At 38.0% G+C, this 25,284-nt stretch overlaps 1 protein-coding gene across 5 annotated transcripts in view; it reads right to left on the bottom strand.

The window, feature by feature from the left end:
• Nucleotides 1-25,284, bottom strand: part of mtd (mustard) — a 123,772-nt gene that overhangs the window by 83,424 nt on the left and 15,064 nt on the right. For 2 of the 5 annotated variants that reach the window (XM_067355889.1, XM_067355890.1), the window contains exon 2: nt 15,053-15,775. The exons of 2 other annotated variants lie outside the window; for them this stretch is intronic. In XM_067355889.1, coding sequence (XP_067211990.1) covers nt 15,053-15,198 — 146 coding nt within the window. In that variant the 5' untranslated portion in view covers nt 15,199-15,775. Of the gene's footprint in view, nt 1-15,052; nt 15,907-25,284 lie in introns of those variants that run through there. One more of the 5 variants, XM_012362318.2, reaches the window with a different exon arrangement.

The raw sequence follows: 25,284 nt of genomic DNA, 5'->3' as shown, positions 1-25,284 counted from the left end.
TCGGATTTTCAGACGTTTCCACATCTTTCAAGCCAAAAAAGTTTTAAAAATTGTCGCATATTATTATTATATATAATAGGAAATAAGATTTTTGTACATAAAAATAGCGTCTTTCGAGTCTCCTATAGATACAAAGAATTCGAGACAACAAAATTTATTTATAATATAAACAAAGTATATATCATAGATATAGAATTAGTACATGTGTGATTTTGCAAATGCTTTTTTACATGGCACATAAAATTATAAATAAAATTGTACCTCGAATTCTGTTACAAATTATCATCTAGAAGATCATCTAAAATAAGCTTTAATTATGAGCGTCTCTCTTTCTCTTTCTTTCAAAAAATGTGTGGTATTTATCTCACTTGAAACCTTATATTTTCATCTCTCTCCATAAAATTGCAATTTATAATTAAACCGCTTTTTTATATCGCCTCTAGTTGAACTTTTCACACATTTAACATCTGAGTTCTGTTACGAGAATTAGATTTTCACCGACGATATTAAACTCACAGAGTTTGATTTACTTTTCTTTGATAAATACCAAAACGCTTATCTTCCCGTCAGGCATTTTAATCTTCTCCACAAAGCAGAGGGAAAATAAAGCGGCAAGAAAGAGAGAGAGAGAGAGAGAGAGAGAGAGAGAGAGAGAGAGAGAGAGATCGCAAATTCTAACAATGTGAACGAGATAATATTCTGGTTCTTGTACAGCAAAGGTCACGCTGATATACGATAGTTCCATATAGTAGAGCGAATCGCACAGGTTCGCTTGTTATAAAGATGTATCCTTGGTCGTGAGCCTCGCCCACCGAACGAAAAGGGCTGTTCGAATGTTGGAAACTAGAATACTTCATTAAGCCGATTGCGAAGGTCGTAGACTTTCGCGATTCTTTGCGGCTTGCGTGGGTTACGCGACTTCTTGCGACTCGATTCGACTCGACTCGACTCGACTCGACTCGACGTACTATCCGGGACAATTATCGACTCCGCCGGCGGCGGATGCCGAGCGAATTCTTGGCGTAGCTGGCATGCAGAACCCGCCGATGACCATGAGCAAAGAAATTCATCGGGGCGAAGCAACGACCGAGGCGAAGCTTTCTTGCATGCATGATTAGACGACGTCTGTAAAACTTGACGAAACCTGTTTGCAACTCCGAAGACACATTCACACGAACGAGAGAGAGAAAGAGAGAGATACTCATTCAGGTGTGTTCGACTATAAATAGCATTCCCGGAAGGCGGCCGCAACAGCCGATTTTCTTCTTAAAGGGAAGGGCTTTTCAAGGGACATGATACAGCTCGCATACGATTCTCAGCCGGAGGACTGTAATTCGTTAAAAGCGGCATATTGGTTTAGTATTTCGATGCTGCAGGCATATGCAAATGGAGACCTCCTTATCTTTATTTGTGACAATAAAAATGATTTATTCGCGACGGTAAGCTACATTTTACCGTGTCTACAATATCAGAGATAAAACTTTCCGAAATTGTGTTGATTTCAATTACCACGTTTGATACTAGGAAAGTCTTAATTAGCCGCTGAAAGAATTTAATAATTCCTAATTAGTCCTCCTTTCATCTTTTTCAATTTTAACATTGTAGATTGCGAACGAGCGTTTAACAACTCATTAATATTGTTTGATGCAACCATTGTAATATAATATTATTATATAGATATATTCGGAATATAATATAGTATTATTATATATAGATATTCCGAACGAAAAATAATAGTATAATTCTAAACAGACTGGCTTTCAACGTTAGACGACACGATAATTTCGTACCGCATTATGTATGCTAATCGCATTATTTAACCGCATACAATATCGTGTGCGGTACATAAAACGCCTCGCTACATCTAGTTTCTACGGAAACGAAATCAGCGTGCGCACTACGCTACACGCGATTATCGTGTCAACACAATACGACAAATTGTTTGAAATTCTCGCACGTCGTGCAAACGTATATCTACAATCTCGAAAAAAGGCAGGCTATTAAATAGTCAATGTCGCTCGAATCAGAATTAGAAATCGACGAGAAGATCGGAATGGTCGGATCAAATGGTATCGCACACGCGGCCAATCAAGCCGCTTGTAAGCCACATTTAGAGTAGCCACACGGCTCGTGTGCATTCAGCATCCGCGATCATTAACCGTCGCCGCAGTTTATTGTGCTTGGCCAGCGGAATCGAGAGCCGTCGATGAAGAATCAATCGTTACTGGGAATCGGAGCGAAAACGGCGACGCAGAGGAGTTCCATTTTTCTTGGAAAAATCCATTTCGGAACCGAAATGAAAATGCATTTTCCCTTCAGAGAAACTCACCAAATGCGAACGCCGGCTTTATTTTATATTTTCTTGCAAAGCGAAAAGCGGGGAGAAAAGAGAGACGTAAAAATATAGATTTATTACGCGCTCTGGAACAATTTCTCTTAAACGCATCGATAAATACAAAATAATACTGCAATGAAACGAGGATACAACAAAAATAATACCAGAGTAATTTGAATCGAGCGCAATCGAAATAATGCGGGAATAATCTGCGTAGACAAATATAATATAGCAATAACATGAAGCGGATAAACCGAATAGATGTGCATGTTTAAAAAGAAGAGTTGCGGTATATCCGAGATTGCATTTTTTATAGTATGTAAAAGATGACAAATAAAAAGAAAAACAAGAGAGTTGCAAGGTGGGGAGATGCATAAAAAGCGGGAAACCAGAGGCGTAGGACGCGGAGTACGCTGAACCGGTCGAACCGTTCAAGAACAACCGCATTCCAGAGAATCTCCGCAAGATTATCGACCGGCCCAGCATACCCTTCAGAACATCCTGCTGCAAGATCGCGAGTAATTACAGCGATCCGCTCCCAAATATCATCCCGATAACGAGTATCCCTCGCGAGAACTATTTTCGGCGGACCGCACCGGCACACTTTTTCGGCAAGAAATTGGAGCACGTCGGTTTCAAGGATATGTCGCGCACATTCAATGGCAGCGGTAAAATCGAACGTCGCATCTGTGCGCAACACGCGTCTGCATGCAGCTGCGTTATTGTTAGAATTGCATTATGACAGGCGCTGTCTCGCGTTTGCCGTTTGATCATCTCTATATTTGACATTCCGCGAAAGAAGGAAATGAGATTGTCGGCCGCGCCGATCGAATTAATTTCCAGATGATTGGCAGCTGTGTAAGTACGTCTGTTACACAGCCAGCCGGTCCCCGCTAAATTCCGCATATTTATACGGAGTGTTCCGAAAACAAATATGGTAGTTACAGCAATGCGATGCGGGGAGATGAAGATTGTGATGCTTAGCTTTGCGGGAGGGCTTCGCGGGAGAGAAGATCCTTCTCGTGCGTCAGCAATTTCGACTCCGCGGACAGGATAAGTTGAAACGTTTTATGAATTTTAATTTTTCCGCACCCTAAATCTTTTCGCTGGCCTCTCGGCGGGGTCAGCACTGCGACAGGACTTTTGCCGCGGCTTATATTTTATTTATAGCGCGATTCGGTCTCCGCGTCTCCGCCTCGCATTCGTATTTTCTGAATAAATACAGCAACGATCCTTCATCGCGCAGCTAAACCCAACGCAAAACATATAGGCAACACCGTACAGGTAAAATCATAGCAACAAAACGCGTAGCCTCGCGTCTATAATTTCGTAAATAGATGGCATATTTAGATAAGCGTTAAATTGCCAAATTATAATGTATTGATTAGCATTTTCGCATATTTTAATAAAAGAGATTTCACGCGTCCTGCGGTCGTAAACTCTTATTAAAAGAGATGAAAGATAGCGCGCGTCCAAAATATTTTAATTGGACATATAATTCGTACAACACGATATAATTATAAAAAAAATAAAATAAAATAAAAGTGATCCGCCAAAGAATTTCGCCAAAGCTCATTCTCTTAAATTGCAATAAATTATTCTATAATGTAATCCGATCTCATTACAACATGTACATTCGCAATTATCTGTGCTGAATTTTATCATTTTTAGATTTTATCACGCGTTTTTATCATCCTATCTCATATTTTTGTCGCAAGTTCACGGGCGTGAGCGGATTACGCGCGTGAGGTTGCAGTTAATTTGTTTGCGAGCTCGCGTCGTTCGCGAATTGGCGCGTTCGACAATAACGGAAAATTATGCAGCTGCATGTCCTATGTGTGTGTATTATCATATGCAGCGTACGTCGCAGCTCGCGCCGCATGCCATTTGCGCTCGCCTCGCGGACGACATGTGCGTGCCGCGTTAATTGCGTCAGATCGTTAATTTACAATGGCAGAGACGAGAGAAAAGTAACGCAAAAGGTATATCAAGAGATTAGTCAGAAGTAATAAATTCGCATCTTCAGAAAAATTATTTGCATCAAGTTCACTTTAGCTTACAATTTGTTTTACTTTTAGTACGCAATTTTTTCTCATTTTTTCTCAGTCTTTCCACACAAGCAGATTTTTAAACAACAATATTATAAAATTTATGTCAGTCTTGTAAGTAAAAAGATAACAATATGAAGAAAGTAAAATAAATGCAGCACGCGAAATAAAGTTTGTTCGTTAAGTAAAAAAATCTCAATAACGTAAACAGATTACATAAAACATCACATTTTCATTATCGTCGAGAAGTGCATATTGACACTTTATTCTATTTTAATAAAATACCATACCGAAGAGAATTAGCATTTGCCGCTACAAAATCAATTGCACATCACGTACGATAACCACTTGGCCGCGCCTTAACAAGACTAATTACCCTTGTTAAGCGATTAGGCCACCGTAAAAGAGAGTTTGCATCGTTCGACCAGTAGATAGGATCTAAACGTTTCCGTCACATCAGTGTGTCGGCCGCGTCCTTAACTCACTTATATAAGAGTTCATTGCGAATTGCGAGATGTCGTCAACTGAGTGCCGCAATTTGTGCCCTCGCTTCTCTCAATGCAAGAAAATCGTGCTATTCGCGATTTCTGCTGATATTAAAAAAATTGTTTCCAGTTAATCACAGTGGTAAGAACAATAGTACCTACATACCAGTAATAATCCTAGTGATTCAGTAGGACGCGATTTGATAAAACGATTTTCGTATTGCTTGTTTCGTCCCACTAAGCACTCTCATTGCAAGCAACTCACTGTAACATTGATTACACTTTAGTATCGTATATTTGTAACAATGCGAACTAACGACAGCGAAAAGAAAGACAGAGCGCGGCAGAAGATGCTAACTTAAAAAAAATAAAACTAAAATTATTAATTATGTGAAGCATAAAATAATGGCCGATGATAAGCAGCAGTCGTCGCGACCAACGCATTCAGAAATCACGTAACGATATCGATCGCTTTTGTCTAGTTCAATGTTAGGTCGAGTACTCGACCTCAATGAGACTCGATCGTGACTTAAACGCCCGGAGGATCTCGTCGACTTCCAATCAACGATGGAACAATGTCACCGTAGAATTCATGAAAGCCTTGAAAGCGGCCCGCCGACGCTATAAAGCGAGACAAACGGATTTAAACGCGCGACGGGGACTCCTAACCAAGTACAGCCCGCAAATCGAAAGCCGTAATAGAATCGGATTCTCCGTTGCACATCTGCATATTTGTCGGATGCAGTAATGCACCAGTTGATAACGACAGATGCGCTCTCGCCGAAGCAAGGCCGACGCTTCAAACAAAATTCCTTCGCAAGTTTAAATTATGCGGAAGGTCTCGTTGAGCAAACTGCTTGTTCGCATTTATAAACGTAAATTCAAAAAAATTGTTTTACGGAGACATTTGTCTGTAATGAAAGTTTTGTGGATTATTTATTCATGCGTAATAGAATGTTTATCTGTGTCGCGTAATAGACTATTTACTAGGTGCGCAACTAAGTTTCCGGGTTTCACACATGAATGGCGCTAACGATACATGTAGTCGATATACATGTCTAAAGTTGTGTTTTTTTATTAACTTGGACATCTGTCAACAATAACCAGTCATAATACCAACACATATTGCAACGCAAAAATATTTTTTCTAACAATAAAGATGTCGAGTTTTGTGCCAAATAAACAGCATTTGCGGGAAGCTTTGCTTTTCTGCTTCAACTTGAAAGAAAATGCAGCTGAAGCACGCCGTTTGCTTGAGAAAGCCTACGGCGAACATGCACAATCGAAAACTACTTGTGAAGATTGGTTTAAACGCTTTAGAAATGGCGATTTCGACACTGAGGACAAGGAGCGCTCCGGAAGACCAAAAACATTTGAGGACGCCGATCTGCAAGCGTTATTGGATGAAAATGATACGCAAACACAAGACAACAACAACTGATAAATTTGAACCATGCATTGCTCGAAAAACGGCCAGAATGGGACACGAGACACGAACGAGTGATATTGCAGCACGACAACGTTCCGTGCCATCGCACTTCCATCGTCCAGGACACCATGAAAACGCTGAAATGGGATCTGCTACCGCACCCGCTGTATTCACCAGACCTGGCCCCTTCCAATTATCACTTGTTCCGGTCGATGGCACATGGCTTAGCTGGGCTACACTTGGCCAATTTCGAAGAAGTGCAAAACTGATTGGATAAATGGTTTCGATGCAAAGACGCGTCGTTTTATCGTCGCGGTATTCATGTATTGCCAGAGAGATGGCAAAAATGTGTAGCTAGCGAGGGACGATACTTTGAATAAACCGTTTTTTGTATTTCTCTTGAAATTTTCCATTTTGCATTGATAAAAAAAAACCCGGAAACTTAATTGCGCACCTAGTATATATATATATATCTGTATTAACGCAACATTATTATTACAGAATTTATGATGAGTCGCTATACATATAACAATAATAAAATTATATTTATTAGTACACATTTGTATTATTATATTACGCGCGTGCGCGTTGTTAATGAAGATTTTAATCATAGTGGAAATATTCGCGCGAAAATGCCGCTATTATGGCGAACAAATTACATAGCTTTGTTAATAAGTCTATGTAAACGCTTTGCAGAGAAAAACAATTTTATGCAAATGTATGTATGTACCGCATAATATGCCACTGACCTATATTTCTCATGGTCGGTTGTAGAGAGATCGCGATCGTGTATACACGTGTTGCAGATACTCTTCCAGCTTCCTCAATTTTCGCGCGTTATCCGATCGAGAAAATTTGGGACGTGATCAAACCCGCCGGTGGCGACACAAGATCAGAATATCGGACAACGGTCTTAAGCAAAATATTTACATAATATATTGAAATATTGTCAAACTTGTTCCCATTTTTATTTAAAAAAAGCGATTAACCCTGCGTTTTTATTAACTTTTCTTCGAATGATTCTAAGTATACAAGATATTTTTATTTTATTACGGCATAAGACAGGATAGGTGAAGGCCCTGAAAGATATACTTGCTGACATAAAGCACGCACGCGTCATGAGCCGATAAAATGACTTCTCGTAAAAGTAGCAGAGAGAACATCCGTACGTGCCGCTTTTTAAGCGCAGTCATAAAATAACCGAAGACTCTAGAATTATGAGATTATCCTTCGGAACACGCGCTCGGTCGATCTGTCGCTTTTGTTCGGCACGAATGTCGCTTTTTACGATTTCCGACGAAATTCAGGAACGCCGGAACGTACTCAATTGGGGCGGACGAGAAAAGTGGTGGCGAGACTCCCATCGCTGAATGCGAGCGCGAGCGACCGTGTCTTGACCAGAAATTGAAACTGATATAACTTACGTGAGCCTAACTTTCCGTACTGCAGACGGAATAAGAGAGGCACTTTGTTACCCAAGAATGAAAGTAGTCCAACGCGAGTCTGCGATGACGTGCGGATCGTCGAGCATAAATAAAAGCTCGCGAATTAACGTAACGTAATATGTTGCGATAAAGTCATGCATTGTCTTTTCTGAAATCATAATAAGCCTCTCTCTCTCTCTCTCTCTCTCTCTCTCTCTCTCTCTCTCTCTCTCTCTCTCTCTCTGTTTCTTTATCGCGATTTACAATATAATATTATATCGCAATATGATATTAGATCACATGTCGAGAATTATTATAAAACAATGTTATTTGATACAAATTGTGTTATTTTGCGATAAAATAACTCGTCACCGTGTTTTCCACGATTAAATTACCAATGACCTTGGCACGTTTCACGCACGAGAGTTACACTTTCACTCGCGTGAGCTCTCTTTTTCCGCGCGCGCCAGACTCTCTACTCCCCAAATGACTCGGCACCTGATAAAATACGAGGACATTCGGCGGACGTTGCTCTCTCAATAATCTTTTTATCCGAGACAAGAGGCGCCGGGAGATGAAGTATCGCGTTGACGACGTACGTCGCTCTCGTCGTGTGACAAGAGGAAGGCCGACGCCGCGCCGAGGCGTTTCGTCGCGCGGAGGCCGAGATGTTTCGAAAGTTAATAATAACAAAGCACAAGCGAGAGCAGAGCAAGTACGTCCACTCCTCGGATCCTTGAGTGGAGTCCTCCATTGACCGACCAAATCGACAAAACCGGCCTTCCTCTGAATCCTTAAGGATCGAGCGTTCGTTCCCGACGCGAAAATGACTTGCAAATATAACGATAAATAATTAAATAATAATATAAATTGTATAAATTGTGAACTTAATTATAGATAATTTCATAATTGAATGATCGAGGCTACAATACACGTTTGCAAAGTAATATGTTTAGAATGTTGATACTCATGTCAATTTATCTAACAAATAACATGTTTGTCACTTCGTAATACAGTATGATTAATATCTTGTAACATGATATTTATTACCTTAGCATTATTCTCTTAAAAACAAATTGTACAACGTGAGATTTTGCTACGAAAAGTTTCTAATTTCAAAATAACATTTGTTTGGCGTTATTTCTTTCGTTCGTCTCTCGCCCGCCTTCAATGTCGTCGCGCGTTCTAAGCGAGTAGTTTATGCAATGTTAGAATCGTTTCGCGAGACAGCGTAACGCGAGACTGCGCAACGCAACACGCGCACGCACGTGCACGCCTTTACGGTTGCAGATTACGCGTGCTAACGGAGAGGCTCTGCGGAGTCTAAACTAGTTTAATATGTCCAATTAATCTAATCATGTCCGATCGTTATTTGTCCTGTACGAGCACCATTTTACGTAATACTGACATGAGCTGTATTCCCGGCTGTCTGTTTGCTTGTAAACACGCTCGGAAATTGGTTGCCGGCCATTCGTATCGCGAGATAAAAGGCAATTTCTTGATTATGCATACAATAATCACATTTTAATTCCATTTAAACTCCTTTCTGCTTCTGTTATTATCGTATTTACATTCTCGATAGGAATGATATCTGTACGTTTCATTATCAACGATGTAAACACTTTCCGAGAAGAAGTGTATTAATCATTTCATAATAAAATCGTCAAAAAAATAATCTCTCTTGTGAGCTAAAAATAACAATTATGTAATTTTTAACAGCTGCAGAAAATTTCGAGAAAAACTAACACCGGAAAATTATAGAGAATAAATAAGAAGTCTTTAATCATTGAAAGTTTAAATATCGTTAAGTACTTTTTACGCTATTTAGACTCCGAATGCATTTCGACGTTCTCGACACGCTTTCATCCGTTGCTCTACGCTGAATCACGTTGTTATACATTCTGTTAGTCTGTAGGTCGGCCACGATAACATAGGTCACTGCTGCAGCGAAGTTAAGCAAAGCTAGGCGTAAATTCGTAAATGGACGTAACACAAGCGCGTGCACATTGATGCTTCACAAACGCGATTGCCTCGTACAATCTGCATACCTAAGTACACGCGGCGAGTGCTTGTACACCTACTTGACCCATTTACCCGGTGACCTCGTCGCAGGACACTTCTGAAGAGAATACCTACGTAATGGGGCGGGTGAACTTGTTCCTCGATTCAAGTACTCCAGTCGATCCCGCCCCCTTTTTCGCATTTTAAGAAAAATTTGCGACAGAAATTCACGGCGGACGATAATATACCACGGAATTATTTGCGCAGCAGCGCCGGCTGAATCATGAAATGAAAAATTCAACGTCTGGCGTTATAATAACGAATACGTCGATAAACTTTACGAACTGTTGTACGTAAACCATGCTTTATATCAAATCTTTTGCAAACAGAAGAAGAGAAATTTACAAGGAATAAAATATAAGAAAGCAAGTTTAACAAATGTATGAGAAAAAAATACAATATAAATATTTATAATTCACATTGTCAAAGTAAAAAGATATCAGAAATTATGGTATATTAAGTCAATGTTTCTATATAAGTTTCGGCATAAAGTCGATTCAGAAGTTCGTCAGCGTCAGCGCTCACGACATTAAGTGCAAGTTCGCAGCTACTTTGAAGTATTTGCGTGACATCTTCGAAATTTCTTACGTACGGCACTCTTAATACCATCAAGGCAGATAGATTCCCGGAGAATTTGTTAGAAATAGCTAAGTAGGGTACGACGTCATATCCTTCTCTCTCTCTCTCCCTCCCTCCCTCCCTCCCTCACCCTTTCTCTCTTTCTCTGTCCCTCAGTAAATCGGTCAACCAAATCGATTCCTCGTGCCAGACGATTCCAACCTGGAGAAACGTTCGTGGAGGAAGTACGAAACAAACACGCGCCCGATAATTTAATCAAGGAACTTCCACCAGCTCACGCGGCGGGGCTGCGTATATCTTGCACTTACATTCGAAGTACCTCAGGCTCCACGTGCTGGAACAACCCGGAAGAAATCTTCTGACTCGCGAAGATTTTGGACACGTATCTGTACTGTAATTCCATGCGCGTACTTGGACGCGAGTGTCTTAGACGTGATACAAGCAAGATTACTTCATAATGAAAAGCTTTGACCTAAAAATTTTCGATTTGGACAAAATCCGTAGACGTTCAAAAATAGAGGAAAACAATTCTTATCTTTTGGTACACGTGTAAGAATATAAATAATTAATTACCCATAAAAGTTTGATTAAAACGTATTATAAGAACATTATTTTCATGCTAAAATAGAAAAATTAATAGATTTGTGACAACTTTAACATTCTGCCATTCAACCGATCAAGTTGATGCACATTTTACATCGCCTCTGATATTTTATCAACGCTTTCAAATTTATTTTTACCTAATGAAGTAAGTTACGAATAACTATTTTTTCTAAATGCAAGAAGTTTGAGAGTTTCGGCGACGTTAGTGATGCTTATTGTGTTTATAACACTAAGCGCTTATTTCGACGTGGCGCAAGAAGGCTATTTTGAATATCTAACCCATTCGCTCGGCAATGTGTTAACTATTCGCTAACAAAATAAATAACATAAATTGTGCAAAAAATATTGATTGCTTAAAAAAAAAAAGAGAAAAACATATTTCGCAGTAGACATCGTTAACATACATTGATCGTCCATTTCTTAACACCATTATGGCTTCGTAGAAATAGTTTGGAACGACGAGAATGTCGCAGAATACAGTAGCGATATTTCCAGACCGGTCGTCCGAACGCTTTCGAAGGTGAAGACTTCTATGCGACGGGAATGCGATCTAAATTTGCGGTCATCTTGTATGCGTCTATGTATACGTCGCGAATATGTGTGTCGATATGTATCTAGAATACATGCACGCGGCACATATGTATCCGATAGCAGTCGGCAACTCGATGGCATAGATGCGGTGGCGCATCCCAGCCGCTGCTGCTATGCATACAACATACAAGCGAGTGCATCCTCACATAAAGGGTGGCGGCGGCTGCTCCTTTGTTTTCCCCCGATACAAGAGCGGTCTACCGGAACAATTGCTGTGTGTTCGTTACCGATCCGAACTCGATATTGTCCGTGACCTTGATCGCCGCTATTGGTAATTTTTTCGGCCAGCTCGAGAGAGAAAACCTTTTGCCAAAAGCTTATTTATCGTCATAATGTTATGTTTCCGTGTAGGAAAAAGTAGTTTAAATTCTTTCTAGATATACCGCAGTAATATATATAGTTAGGATCCTTTAAAAAGTTGTGATTTTTCTCCCGACGTGAAGAATGCGAAGCTCTCCGTTTTTGCCGACAATCCGCTCAATCCTTTGGGTTATAATTTTTGTCGTGTGCCATGCGACAAGATGCTATGCCACTGCGCATTTCGCAAGGTGATTGATGTGTGGCAACCGACTACATTAGTCTAAATAAGTAGAATCGCAACTAAAGAAAAACAACAAAACTTTCGCAAGTTGTTTGTATCTTAATTCCGTTAAGTATATTAAGTCTCTTATAAAAGAGACACGTGCGATTTACGCGTGAATCGTTTAGAGAAACATGCAAGGTCATAATTTATATGGTTTACTTTGAATAAGAAAGTAAACTTTACAAATTATGGACTTGTGCTGTTATTTTGACAGATACACGGTGTCAATAACGAATTAAAATATTTAAAGACATCAAGGGTGATTCAAAATCTCAAAATTTTTAGTGTTATCAAAATAAATTTAAAAATTTAGAAAAAAATTCAAAAAAATTTTTTTAATTTTAATAAATATCGTTAGAGTTCCAATCTCAAGATTAGTAATATTATCCGTGAAAACAAAAACCTAAACTTCTGTATTTAGAGATCCCGAATGTACGATAATCCGCTCCTGGCATACGTCAAAAAGCAAAACTGGGCCATCGGATAATTATTTTGCGCTAAACGACACGCCGAATTGTTTCGCCTGTATATCTACCGAGTATCTCCATTCACATTGGTAACACGTCCATCTCACGGTGTCTATTGCTACATCTATTCAAAGTGTTGTATGATCGACCGAAATTAGGATACGGAAATGACGCCTCGGTCGTCTGTTCCTGATGTATCTGTCGTATTCATGGTACGATTCGGAAATCCATAATATATCGTGTTATAAACGGCCGGCGCTGTTACATCTGCGGTTTATTGCATCACATATGTCGAGACCGATACGCAATACGCAGAAGAATGGTAATAAAATATCCTAACATTTAACTTTTAATCATGAACACATATGTGAGAAAGATAACCAACCGATATTTATCGCATTTTTGCATAGATACGCGCGATTATAAGCTTCAGATTCTGTTTTTGCTACGAAAGGAAACAGCAATTGATGATAAATACAGAAGTTATATAATTGGATTACAGAGTTGTGTATAAAAAGATATTATTTATTAGTATTTGTAATACTAGCGGTGTCAGTGTCGTAATAATCATAATGTTGTACATAATACTCGAAAGATGATATCTCAACTTGACGCCGAGTGCTTATAAGCAACATTCAACAGCGATGGAAATGAGAGAAAATAAGATACGAGTGGCACCATAAATTGACATATGACGGAATAATCGATCCTTGCGCTGCAATAATCAATGTTCAAGAACGATGAGACGACATAAAAATGAACTACTCGACGAGTCTATGCACGTATCCAATGTGCGAAAGTTGAAGTGGCAAAATAAATCCTACGACCGATATAAAGTGAAAACGCTGTGGAAGACAAAAAGAAGATGAAAAAAAAGCACGCGGATCCGGCGATAAAGCAAACAAATGCGAGTCTGAAACTCGAGCGCGTGGATAATTTATAGTGTCGGACGCGATGCTGGCCCCAAATCCAACCAGACCGGCGATTTACAGTCGGTGAGAGGTCAGGGTCGTACAGAGGAACGAGTTTGGTTCGTCGGCCGTTATATGGGTGATGGCTATTTAATAACTTTCCCTCTCATTTTGTGTATGGTGAAAAAAAGGGATCGCGAAAAATTGAATAACGAGCTACGCGCGCGCGTCGGCCGGATAATTGCGGGCCCGACCAGTGCGGATAAATCATTAATTCGAGATGACGTTGCCGCAATATTTGTACAACAGTAAGATTTAAAGAGTTCTTATAATGTTACTTAACAATTTTCACAATCACAAGCGATGGACAGTTGTGATATAAATTCTCGAATGTAAAAATAAAGTTAAAGCGAAAAGAATCGTTTCTATCGTGTATCACTCTTAGCGCGATCACGCGATTTTTCTTTCAAATATTTTTTTATTAACCCTTAAAATGTTTTAACGTAAAATATCCATATCCGCGATAGATAGCGTAGACTTTTTTTTAAGTAGTAATATAATAATGTATTATAAAAGATAATAATCAGAGAACCTACGACCGCCATCTGCTGGGCACACTTTATACTATATAGCATGCAGCTTATCCGATCTTATGGTAATGGTTTCACGCCGTTCATTTATTAAAAATAATCGATAATCCTTATTTTATAATGCAATACGCCGCGTCCGTAGAGTCGGACGTGACGATCCGTCTTGGACAACATATCGATAAACTACCGAATGAAAACTGCCCGCTGATAATCGAGAGTTTATAGAACTTTTTGCAATATTAATTGCATTTCCGGAGCGACATTACGCGGCGAACAATCGCGTGATGTTAACAATTACCATGCTTATGCAAACAATATAATATTGCACCACAAGGGCTGCATGTTAAACACTGGATATTTTGTAAAATATTTTCATTAGCAGCAAACTAGCACTCGTTTTAATGAAAAGATAAAGACAAATTTAATTAAACGCGTTACTCTATAGAAAAAATACCTAAACAACAGAAACATCGAAACAAAATCTATCAATTTTTTCTACGATAATTTCACGATCTTTCCTGAAGTGAATTTCGTAAACCAAAGTTTGTAATGTTAGACAATGATTAGAAGATAAATTTGCGATGGTATAATTTCCAACGCATATTTTTACACATTTCGCAACAGTACGTAAGTTTGCGCTTTCATCAAAATAATTGTTCGTATTGCAGATCAATTATAAAGTACAAAATATATGTATGCTAATACACATACGCTCCCTATTTATTGTCTAGTGTAGATTCTTATAGCTTTTTATAGAGAAGCTCACAGCGTCATAAACAGCGCTTATTAACGCAGATCCTTTAAGAACGAGGGAAAAAAATGACGACAAGTAAAGTACAAAATAAAATATAAAAGATGGGATGGTTAGCAGGGGATTTGCAGGTTAAAAATGAACCTGCCAGCCCGCGTTTCATAAATCACGCCGATCACGATAATAGGTACTCACTGCCAAGCGAATCCGCCGGTGATGCCTTCGCGCAGCCGATCCTTGAGACTCCGTTGCCTGGAAGGACCGGTAGACTCTTCCGGTTTGATGGGCGGCCCGCCGCCACCACCGCCGGCGCCGCTACCACCACCGGAAAATAACGCCATTCGGTCCTCGTCCTGATAATGTCGAATCTGACACACCCGTGACACTCGCGATCTCCTCGATCCACGCAGAGAGAAAGAGAGAGCTACGTCGACAGTTTCACGTCGCGCGAATGGACATGATTGGCGACACTACATCGGACGTACCGATGATGACTATAAGATCCGTCTGATTCAGATTCAAAGAATTATAATTCCAAGTTAATCTGTCGAAGAATCGGCTCGATTTTCAATCGGCCGCGACAATGAAGATTCTTGTTGTGCGAGTGAACGCGGCGAACACTTGCGACTGAAACTTTGGTGATCGATAGCGGTTATCGCGCGTACACCAGGGTCACACGCAATCAATAACTGATCTGTGTAGATCAGCGCGAATTAATCGAACTTCACTGACGTTACTCGTCGCCAACGACAAGTGTATCGGCGACGCAGGCAAACACGAACCAGCGCGAATAAATCGCGGGCGAGACGACATCTGATGATGACCGTTGGCAACGACGTCACTCACCTCTCTCACGTTTCTCTCCGCGTCGCCAGTGCCTCTGACATCGTGCCAATTGTCCCCCAACACACCGCGGGGCTACAGGAGCAATCAAACACGGTTAACTTGATAAATGCGAACCAGACAGCGAAATCTCTCCGCGTCGACCGATAGAAGCGCGAACGCGGATGTTTCGACTACATGTGAAATAGCAGAAGAAAAATATACCTAACATTCGATTCATTTGTAACCACTTGAGAAATAAATACTTTGAAAATTGAAGTAGCTTTAACGAGCTTAACAGCAAATAGTTATAGTGAGTAAACAGTTATATAGAATGGCAGATTACCCAATAGAGAAGATGTACGAAACTCGTGAGGGGCGAACGATGAGGATTTCAAAATGCAAACATTTGTAAATATTATTCGTTCTTGAAAATATTAGTTAAAATATCATTAAAATATTTTTCATTTGGTAACAGAATAAAAATAATATATACGTATCTTAATCCACCATCCGATAATTTCTAATAATTTTTTTAACTCAATATTTTAATAAATAAATTGTAATTTAATTAGAGAATACAAAATTTTCCGGTGCATATTTATTAAATCAGAAAAAAATCTTTTATGAGTTTATAAAAGAATTTAATCTCTCGTAAGATTTATTCTGTTATTCTCTTAAATAAAAGATTATTTTACGTTAGGAAGCATCTGCACCTCCAGTAAGGAAAAGGAAATTACTGGACAGAATTTATCAAGCAACCTCTTATTTCACAGTTTATCAATTGTGATGCAATCTCTATAACGTCGATTATTATGTTTATAATTAAAACCCCAATAACAAAGTAATTTACTTTCTAATTGTGATAAACATGTATATGTACGGAACATAAATCGGTTTGTAGAAGAGCAAAACAACATATGAGACATTGCGAGAGATGGTACCAAAAATACCGAAGTCGTATAATATTCGCATGTTTTCAGACACTAATCTTCATGTTATCTGGCGCCGCCGACGCCACGCGAAAACTGCGCACTCACTAAAATATTAAACGTGATCGAGAAATGAATTAATCAGCATGGTTAATTAGCAATGATTATGGAACATGTTTCTCGACAACTGTTGTTTTCCCGCTCGTCTTCAATGATCGCAATGATCGATGATAAAACATGTTAGCATAAAAATAAGCATTTATAAGTTACAAAGAAGCTAAACAACTCTTATATCTAATTTTAATTATCCATTTTACAACTAGATGCAAAGAACAAATATACATGAATTTTTTGCCGAATCTTAATATATAAAAATAATTGTCAATGATAAATTTTGATGTTTTTAAAGCAGAAATTGCAAACTTATTGTAGTTGTTGCACATGTATCTTATTACAAATACAATTCATCGTGAGTTGTTACAAAGAAACGTGCACTTAATTTTTTTGTCAATTCATCGTGGAAGTATACGAACGATCGAGGATGAGAAAACAGCAATGAAGGTGAAATAGTAATTCGCGAAGAAGCTGTCGAGAACGAAAGATAGAAAGGAAAAAAAGAAATTCCGCTAGAAATGCCGGCAGAAACTGATCGCTGAAGATGGATCGAACACCCTTGTAAACGAAACGACATCGCGTACGTACGCGATAATCAATCAACTGATCCTCTCGACAGACAGCTCTACTCGCAGGATAACATAACGATCTCCACGGATATTCTTACAGCTGCGATATGAGATTTTCCCGGCAAGAATAAACTGAATCTACAATATGTGCATAAGTGTGTATGTAGAAAACTGCGCATTACTTCGTGGAAATTCAAGCTATCCCGACTTTGGAATTCTGGTTTTATATCTAATAAATATAAAGCACAAAACTTAATATCCAGCAGTCACGGTTTTGCGGCTGTAACCGAATATATTCCGTAGCATCAAAAAAACATCAACAAAATTACCGCTGTGCAAACCTTCTTGGCAACGACGATTATACCATGCACCTTCTATCCTTCAAGTCTATCCACGTTCGTTCACATTTCACATACACACGCGATCATTTCGACGACAATTATGAGAATATAACCGTAGTTTTAACCTAAATCTTTCACGCAATCTTACTACTGTAAGATAGAGCGTATATGCGAAGCAAGTGATTAATTTTGTTTTTTACTCGTTAGATTAAGCCACAAATAGATTACGTGATCCGTTAGAAATTCTCGGTAACGCGATAATAGATTGATCGATCGGAATCCTACAATAAGTCGAGATTGAGTCAATCGCGTATAAAGAGCTTAGCCAAAACAAGACATTATTCGAGTAGACGATATTTCTCTTTGTTATCTTTCTTTTGTATTGTGTATTCTTAAATATATGTATATATTATTCTATGACAATTAAAGGACATCTTTCGATCCTGTCGTATTCCAATAAAATATTCCACACTACTGAACGTGAACTTTTATACACCGAAATGTTGATACTTTGTAATGCCTTTTCGCGTAAATAATCGAGGTTTGAGTAGAAATTCTTATCGCGATTGTTTCCGTGATACAGTTATTTCCGACCACAACCGCGTACGAGGAAACTTTGCGTACATTTAAAATAAATTTTGATTTTCAAGATAGTACAGTAAACGACGAGCGGTAAAAAGAGTCAAAATCGACCGAGGAAGATCATCCTACAAATCCGAATTTTACCGAATTTTGGTGAATAGGAGATCGCGTTCGGGAGTGAAAGATTACGTGAACGAGCGTGCGAAGAATTTACGCTGAAAATGCGATTACGTTCTCGTTATATGCCTCGATCGTATGTGTGTATGTATGTGTAAAATACGGAGGAGGAACTTGAATATGAACCGAGAAATTGAGGGTGCGCGCTACGATCGCCAGCTGCCGAAGTTAAACAGCGATAAATCCAAATTTTCCTGACGTGCGTTGGATGCTGCAATATGCGTCCGGTTGCAGCTGCGATAAGCAGTAGATATTAATTTTCACTCTTTTCAGCCACACTTTTTTACGCTTTCTGCACTTAAAATAAGAAAGCTTAAGATAAGAAAGAAAAGAATCCTTGAGCCATTCCATCAGAATGTTTACCTTTCTTTAAAATCTGAAATTTTGATGCGCAGCAAGATTTCGTAATTATCAGGAGATATTATGACAAAGTTCTTACAATAACATACCGTCAAAAAAGTTACTTTAAATATGTCCACTTTATATTTAAAGTGGATGTTATATTTATACATTAAAGAATTTAGTGCAAATTTGAAAGAGTTCAGAAATTACAAAATTCTTTTTAAATATGATAATTATATGTAAAATACACCTTACAAATTATGGATATAACTCATATGTGCAAGAACGCTCCAATTATAGACTCAATTACTCTTGCTTTGAACGCTTCGTAGGCCGAGAGAATTTCAGATGCATCGACGTGTACACGGCCGTCTCGATTCTAAAGGCAGAACGATCGAATCAAACATAACGACCTCGGTTAAACTTTATTACGTCGAGTTGCGCGTATAGCCAAGGCTGCGACGATGATAACGGCCGATCTTAATTATATGGAAATCGAGCAAAGTCTTATTATTTAGTTGACATATAACGATTTGGTTTAAATCGGTTGCAATTACTCATAAAGTAAAAAATTACGATAAAAATTAAATAGTATTCTAGTAAAATATTTATCAGATTGATTAATTCAATTTTTATATAATACAAAAAAATATTTGTCAAAGCAATCGTTACGAATATGGGTTCTAATATGTTATAATATACAATTTCAATAATTTTACTATAATTATGTTATAGTCCGGCCACTGGAACATTTACTTTATTTAAAAAAATAATTTTTTAAGTAGGCAGCATTTATGATATTCGTGATCTAAAGGGTTCGATTGTACTTTGCGAGTTGAGTGATACCAGTTTGTATGTAGCACGAAATCAAAAAATTTAGATAATCCGAGAGTCAATGATCAAAGAGAATATCGCGCCTTTTGAAAACGTTAATCTCGATGTGACATCTCGTTGATTTATAGAAAAAGTTTATCAAGCATGCTCGATGAATCAGAACGAAAAGTTTCGAAGTAGCCATAATCTGCTTTCAGGATCATCGTACGTATGTCTATTCTATCCCAGGTACCTACGTCAGCGTTTCGAGAGGCGCTTCAATGGCCTTGTAACATATACAAAGGACGACCTATAAAATCCCGCAACAGTTCGGCCGACATTACAGCGAAAACCCGACTGCAGGGAGTTAAATGTAGCGACGAATTTTCCGGCGCGGAAATTCCCCCTCGATGTCGATGACGACGACGGGCTTTTGTATATCGCTCAAGGGCGTTATCAAGGTTAAGGTCACAATCAAGGTCGTGTGCCAGTAGCAACCGTTAATCCCGGTCCTCGTTCCTCGTGGAGAACACACCGGCCTACGCCTCTCCATGTCGAAAGCCTCCCAGTATTGATCTCACTTCGCCCACCAAACCCGACCAATCCCAGCTGGCATTGCACGGTAACCAACACACTCCGCCACGTTTTCCGAAGAACCAACCACCGGTGGTGTCCCTACTACCTGAGCATCCCAAAAATTCCGTGACAACCGACGTTAAAGCTGTGATTTAATTCGTCGACACGCCGTGCTTTTCTTTTCGCATACCTCCAAACGTCGTCAATTTTCATCCAAAATCGCGTTACGATTGTGATCATTGTTAAGCGTGCTTTTCATCTGCGATCGGCGTTACAAAACTACCTATCCAATTGTTTGCAATAATCTTATTTTAATTTCTAATTTAACAAATTCTATAAATTATTGAATATCTAATATTTTTTCTCCTTTGTGAAAAAAGTTGTAATTACATTTTGATACAAAATTCTATTTCTACTTTTTACAATAATTATGAAAAAATTGTTCATTAAACTTAACTTAAATTTAACTGTCAATATGAGAATTACGTGTAATAACTGTAATATGTAATACTTTCCAATAATTAATCACAATTATTCTTTCATTGTCACCAATTCTGAAAAAAATAAAAATGTAAAACATTAAATTTAAATAAAATTTTATACTAAAATGTAATTTAAACTTTTTTTCATAAATGAGAAAAAATATTAGATATTAAGTAATTTATAAAATTTATTAAATTAGAAATTGAAATAAAATTATTTAATAACACATGAAATTCGAAATATAAACAGATATATTCTTACACACATAAAATTCGAAATATAAACAGAAGTAACTTTAACTTTTTTATCTCGATATTAAAATCAGATCAGCATGAAGGTGTTGGAACGATGTTACCGCAATACTATCTTTTATACAAATAATGCTACACAGATACATCCAAGAGCAAAATTTCCAATAGTATCAGATAAAACGCAATCGCGACCTTGACGATATCTGGAGCACCGAAAGCGGGTCATTCTCACGCACTCCCTAGAAGCTCCAACACTTATGATTGGCCAACCAAGGTGTCCTAGGAATCGTGCGATTGTTTCGGGAAGTAGGCCATACTCGGCCTACTGCAATCGTAAGGACACTGCACCTGCGCGTCGCAGCTTCGCGTAGAACTGTTGAGTGTGCTCACGCTTCGACAGCAAAATTTTATTTAATCAAACTTTGTAGCAATTATTAATTAATTCTCACATTTCTATCAAAGTATCAATATTTTTCAATAAAGAGTGCTTTTTATCATCGTAAAATTTTTAATATTTCTTGCTAACTATGTTAAAATATAAGTTTAAATTATCAAAACAAGTGAAAAGTGATTCCGTGAAATTTGTGAATATTATAATGTAGATAATATTTGAATAAGCGCTTTTTTTATAGGAAAAAGAACAAAAATGTGTGTTTCGCAAATTCGCGAAATGAATACCGAACTTTCTATAAACTATAAAAAAAAACGATGGCATTTCCATTTCAATTGTCTACACTCACAATTCATAAACCTAGACAGATAAATGGAAATATCAGACAATAGGCATGTTAACATTATATTAATACGTATTGCGCACTGAACATCTCAAATATGCTTGTGCATGTATGGAGTTCTGAAGTTTGCTAGCAGTAGAAAAGAGATGTTTTTTATTCCATTATACAATGTGTTCTTTTTTGCTGCCGAAGCGTTATGTAATCTAATGCAAGTATTTCAAACTCATCTATTCCGTCGCCTATGGCACGCTGAAGCGCATGTAGAAAATTAAGCGGACTTTTGCTATGACAACGCAGATAAGAACTTTTCATAGACATCATCATGTAACTGTATCCCAGTGGCCTATCTCGTGTCTCGGTTTCATATCAAGCCCACACAAGTATACCATTCTGCGAGTACGCAAAGATATCCCTGGGGAAATACCTACGCGTATATAAATTCGTCTCAAAATTTCAGCGGCAAACTAAGACTTTCAAAGATACCAGAAAACATACACAATTAGATATTGAAAATCTTTGAAGTATTGATAAAAATAAAAAAGTTAAATATCATTTTTTATTAATTAGTAATTTATTTAATCTGAGTAGAATAGTTATTATAAAGTGATTATTAAATAAATTTTTTGAAAATAACATTCCAGTAATAATGTAATTGTAAAAAAATCAAAACACATACAACAAACTACGAATAATAAATTTTATTAAAATTTTAAGATTTCTTTTTTTAAAGACTTTAGAAAAAAAAAACTGAATTTTTTAATCGAGCACTTTTTAGCACCTATGCGTGCTAACCCGCTATTAATGAAAGTACAATGACTGCAAAATAAATCACGAAGAATAATTTAGGAATGTAACCACATATGCAAGAACACGGCTGTGCTGAGCTTACCCAAGCTTTTGTCAAAATCGAAATGCCAGTTGCCTCCCTTGGAGGTTAATACGTGAGTCGAATCTTTCGCACGAAATATCAGAGAAAGAAATAAACGTTTATCGAGGGCGCGAGGGAAACAATAAAAATAACTTGGAGGCTTCCCGTGAGACCAAGGTGTTCAGCAAACATGTTAACGTAAGGGTTCTCAAACGTTTTCTCCATTCTCACCCCACTACACCTAATTCCATATCTTTTCAACCACGCCCTGTGCACACACTACGTATGTGTTACAACAATAACAGTACTTTGCACATTATAATAATAAATATTATAGTAATATTATATAATAATATTATGTATACAATATAATAATATTTATTATTTGTATATCTATGAAACATAAAAATATTTACTCTGTTAAAATCATTATTATTATATATTATTTTAATATATAATATACTTGAGGCAAAAAGGAAATTAAACGCTTTTATCGCAATAACGAATGCAAATTTGAATGCGGAAATGCACGAATAATAGATCGCATACACAAACGGAATGAATGTGATTCAGCTGGCATTAACCCCTATCATACACCGACCTATCATCCTATCTCGCGCCTACATAGCGCAAACATGTCGCGAACGTTATCCAGCTCGGTGCAATGTTTCGTAGCACGTAGCGCATATTGGATTACAATGAATCCTCTTACAACGCGGCGCAAAGCTCTCAAGGTTGCACCGCGACCTTTGCCATTATCAACGAGTCGTGAAAAAGTAAGCCCACTCTATGCAACTCGGTGCGAGGAGCCCTCGGAACTCCGAGATCTTCCCGAGCGTTTCCCGTCTCATTCCGGCTCGGCACACCGCGAATATTCCGAAATGTTACATAACTACATTTACCTCCAACCGTTGATGTAACGCCTTGCGAATACAAATACCGATGTAAATGATAAATATTACTCGTATGTATATAATTTCTATGCTTGTGACATATTTGTTATTATTGTTATATTTAACATTGTTGTAATAAACTTCTTTTTTATTGCACATTTCATGCAAAATCCTTATGCTAACAAATTGATAATTAATATAATTATCAGTTATCACTTATAGCTCGAGCAATACATGAAAAATAAATAAAACTCAATATGCGAAGTTTACTTTAGGGTATACATTTCATCCATTGTACGTTAAAACTTTATGTATAATTCATTTAACATTAATATTAAACTCTCATTCCGTTTCGTTTTTATTTCCGGCATTAGACTCACCGTATTATTCGCGAGAACGAAACAATCGGAAACGCATGGCCGATTTTACGGCGCGTCTCTTCGTCGCACGAGAATCAGACTTCTCTGACGGAATATGCAACGAACGTTCCTGCGACTGCACCTGCTGGTATGCGGACGACAAAGCTCACATGTAAATGCCCCTCGTTATTATACAAGATGTCTCGACAATGTAAAAATGACACAGCTGTGTCTGCAAAATCCCTCCCGCTTACGCTCTAAATATACTACAAAAAAACGGAAAAAAGGAAAAACAAAGTTTTTTTTCCAATAACAAAGTGCCGAATCGCGGATTATGTTTTGTCGCTATTGCATTAACGTCTACGAATATTTGTATGTCGCGGGATACACAGAGAATCAAAAACCGTACATTATTTTTTAAATCTTTTCCATATGCAAAAAAATTGATTTCAAACATAAAATTTAATATCTCTTTTGTATATAAAAATTAATTCAGATAGATTGTAACGCAATTAATCCGTCAAGACAGAAGCTTGACATCGTACCCGCGAATGAAAAGTTACATTTCTGCTTTCAGAATGTATGTACGTAACACAGTGTTCATGAGAGGAAAACGTCATTTTCACTCATTTATATCAGTATTCCGCTCGACAACTCATTTTTCATCAACCGAAATTACAAACATTAATCCGAATCGCTGCAATGCAACGCGTCGTCATATCGACATGCAGTCTGCGGTTGATAAGAAAAAAAAAAAAAAAAAAAAAGACAGCGGATACGGACAAAGTGGGGCGCGTTAATGAATTTCCTTATCAAATCAGAGCAGCATCGTGCCACGAGTCGCTATTATTATCTCTTCCATCGATCAATACGATGTACAGCCGTGGTGCACGACTTGCAAATAACATCAAAACACCTCTGCGCAGGTACCTCACCCGTGGACATTCATTTATACCGATGTTCGTTTTGATAAAAAAAAAACCGGGAGGTGGAGGAGATATGCGTTCCGTTTGCGGAACGTTCGCGTTTTTAATTGGCATCGAAAAGAAGAAAACAACGAGATAAAATTCCCATGGCGCCCGCTAAACACGGTTGTCAGTTTTTTATTCTGACATCGAATATACATTTTTCACGATAGATAAATCTCAAAGTAACGTACATTCGATGAAAAAACTCGCAAATTCGAAAGTCCTCATTTGTCGCGAAAACAATCCTTCACAAAGCTCCGCTTTAAGACTTTGTAGCATTTATTGTAATATCGCTTGATAGCAGATTTATCCTTCCGGAAAAGTTTGATATTATATTTTAACTACTTCTATACAATATGTAAATAAAAATGCTCGAAATCATTATTTTCTTATTTTAGTATTTATAATTTTTATTATGGAATTATTCAATCTTTGGAATAAGAGTGAAATTGATGCTTGAAAATATTGCAAAATCGCAAAAATAAATTGAGGTCTACATTTGTGTGTCACTTCCGACAGATTCGTAAGCGCTTGGAAACATCTGGATGAATTAATCGCCCGAGCGGGCTGGCTTCATTAATCGCGATAATTTCGCAAACGACC

The sequence above is a fragment of the Linepithema humile genome, chromosome 5, assembly GCF_040581485.1.
Source record: "Linepithema humile isolate Giens D197 chromosome 5, Lhum_UNIL_v1.0, whole genome shotgun sequence".
Lineage (NCBI taxonomy): Eukaryota > Metazoa > Arthropoda > Insecta > Hymenoptera > Formicidae > Linepithema > Linepithema humile.
The sequence above is the reverse complement of the archived record's forward strand: the minus strand, read 5'-3'. Positions and strand labels throughout refer to the sequence as shown.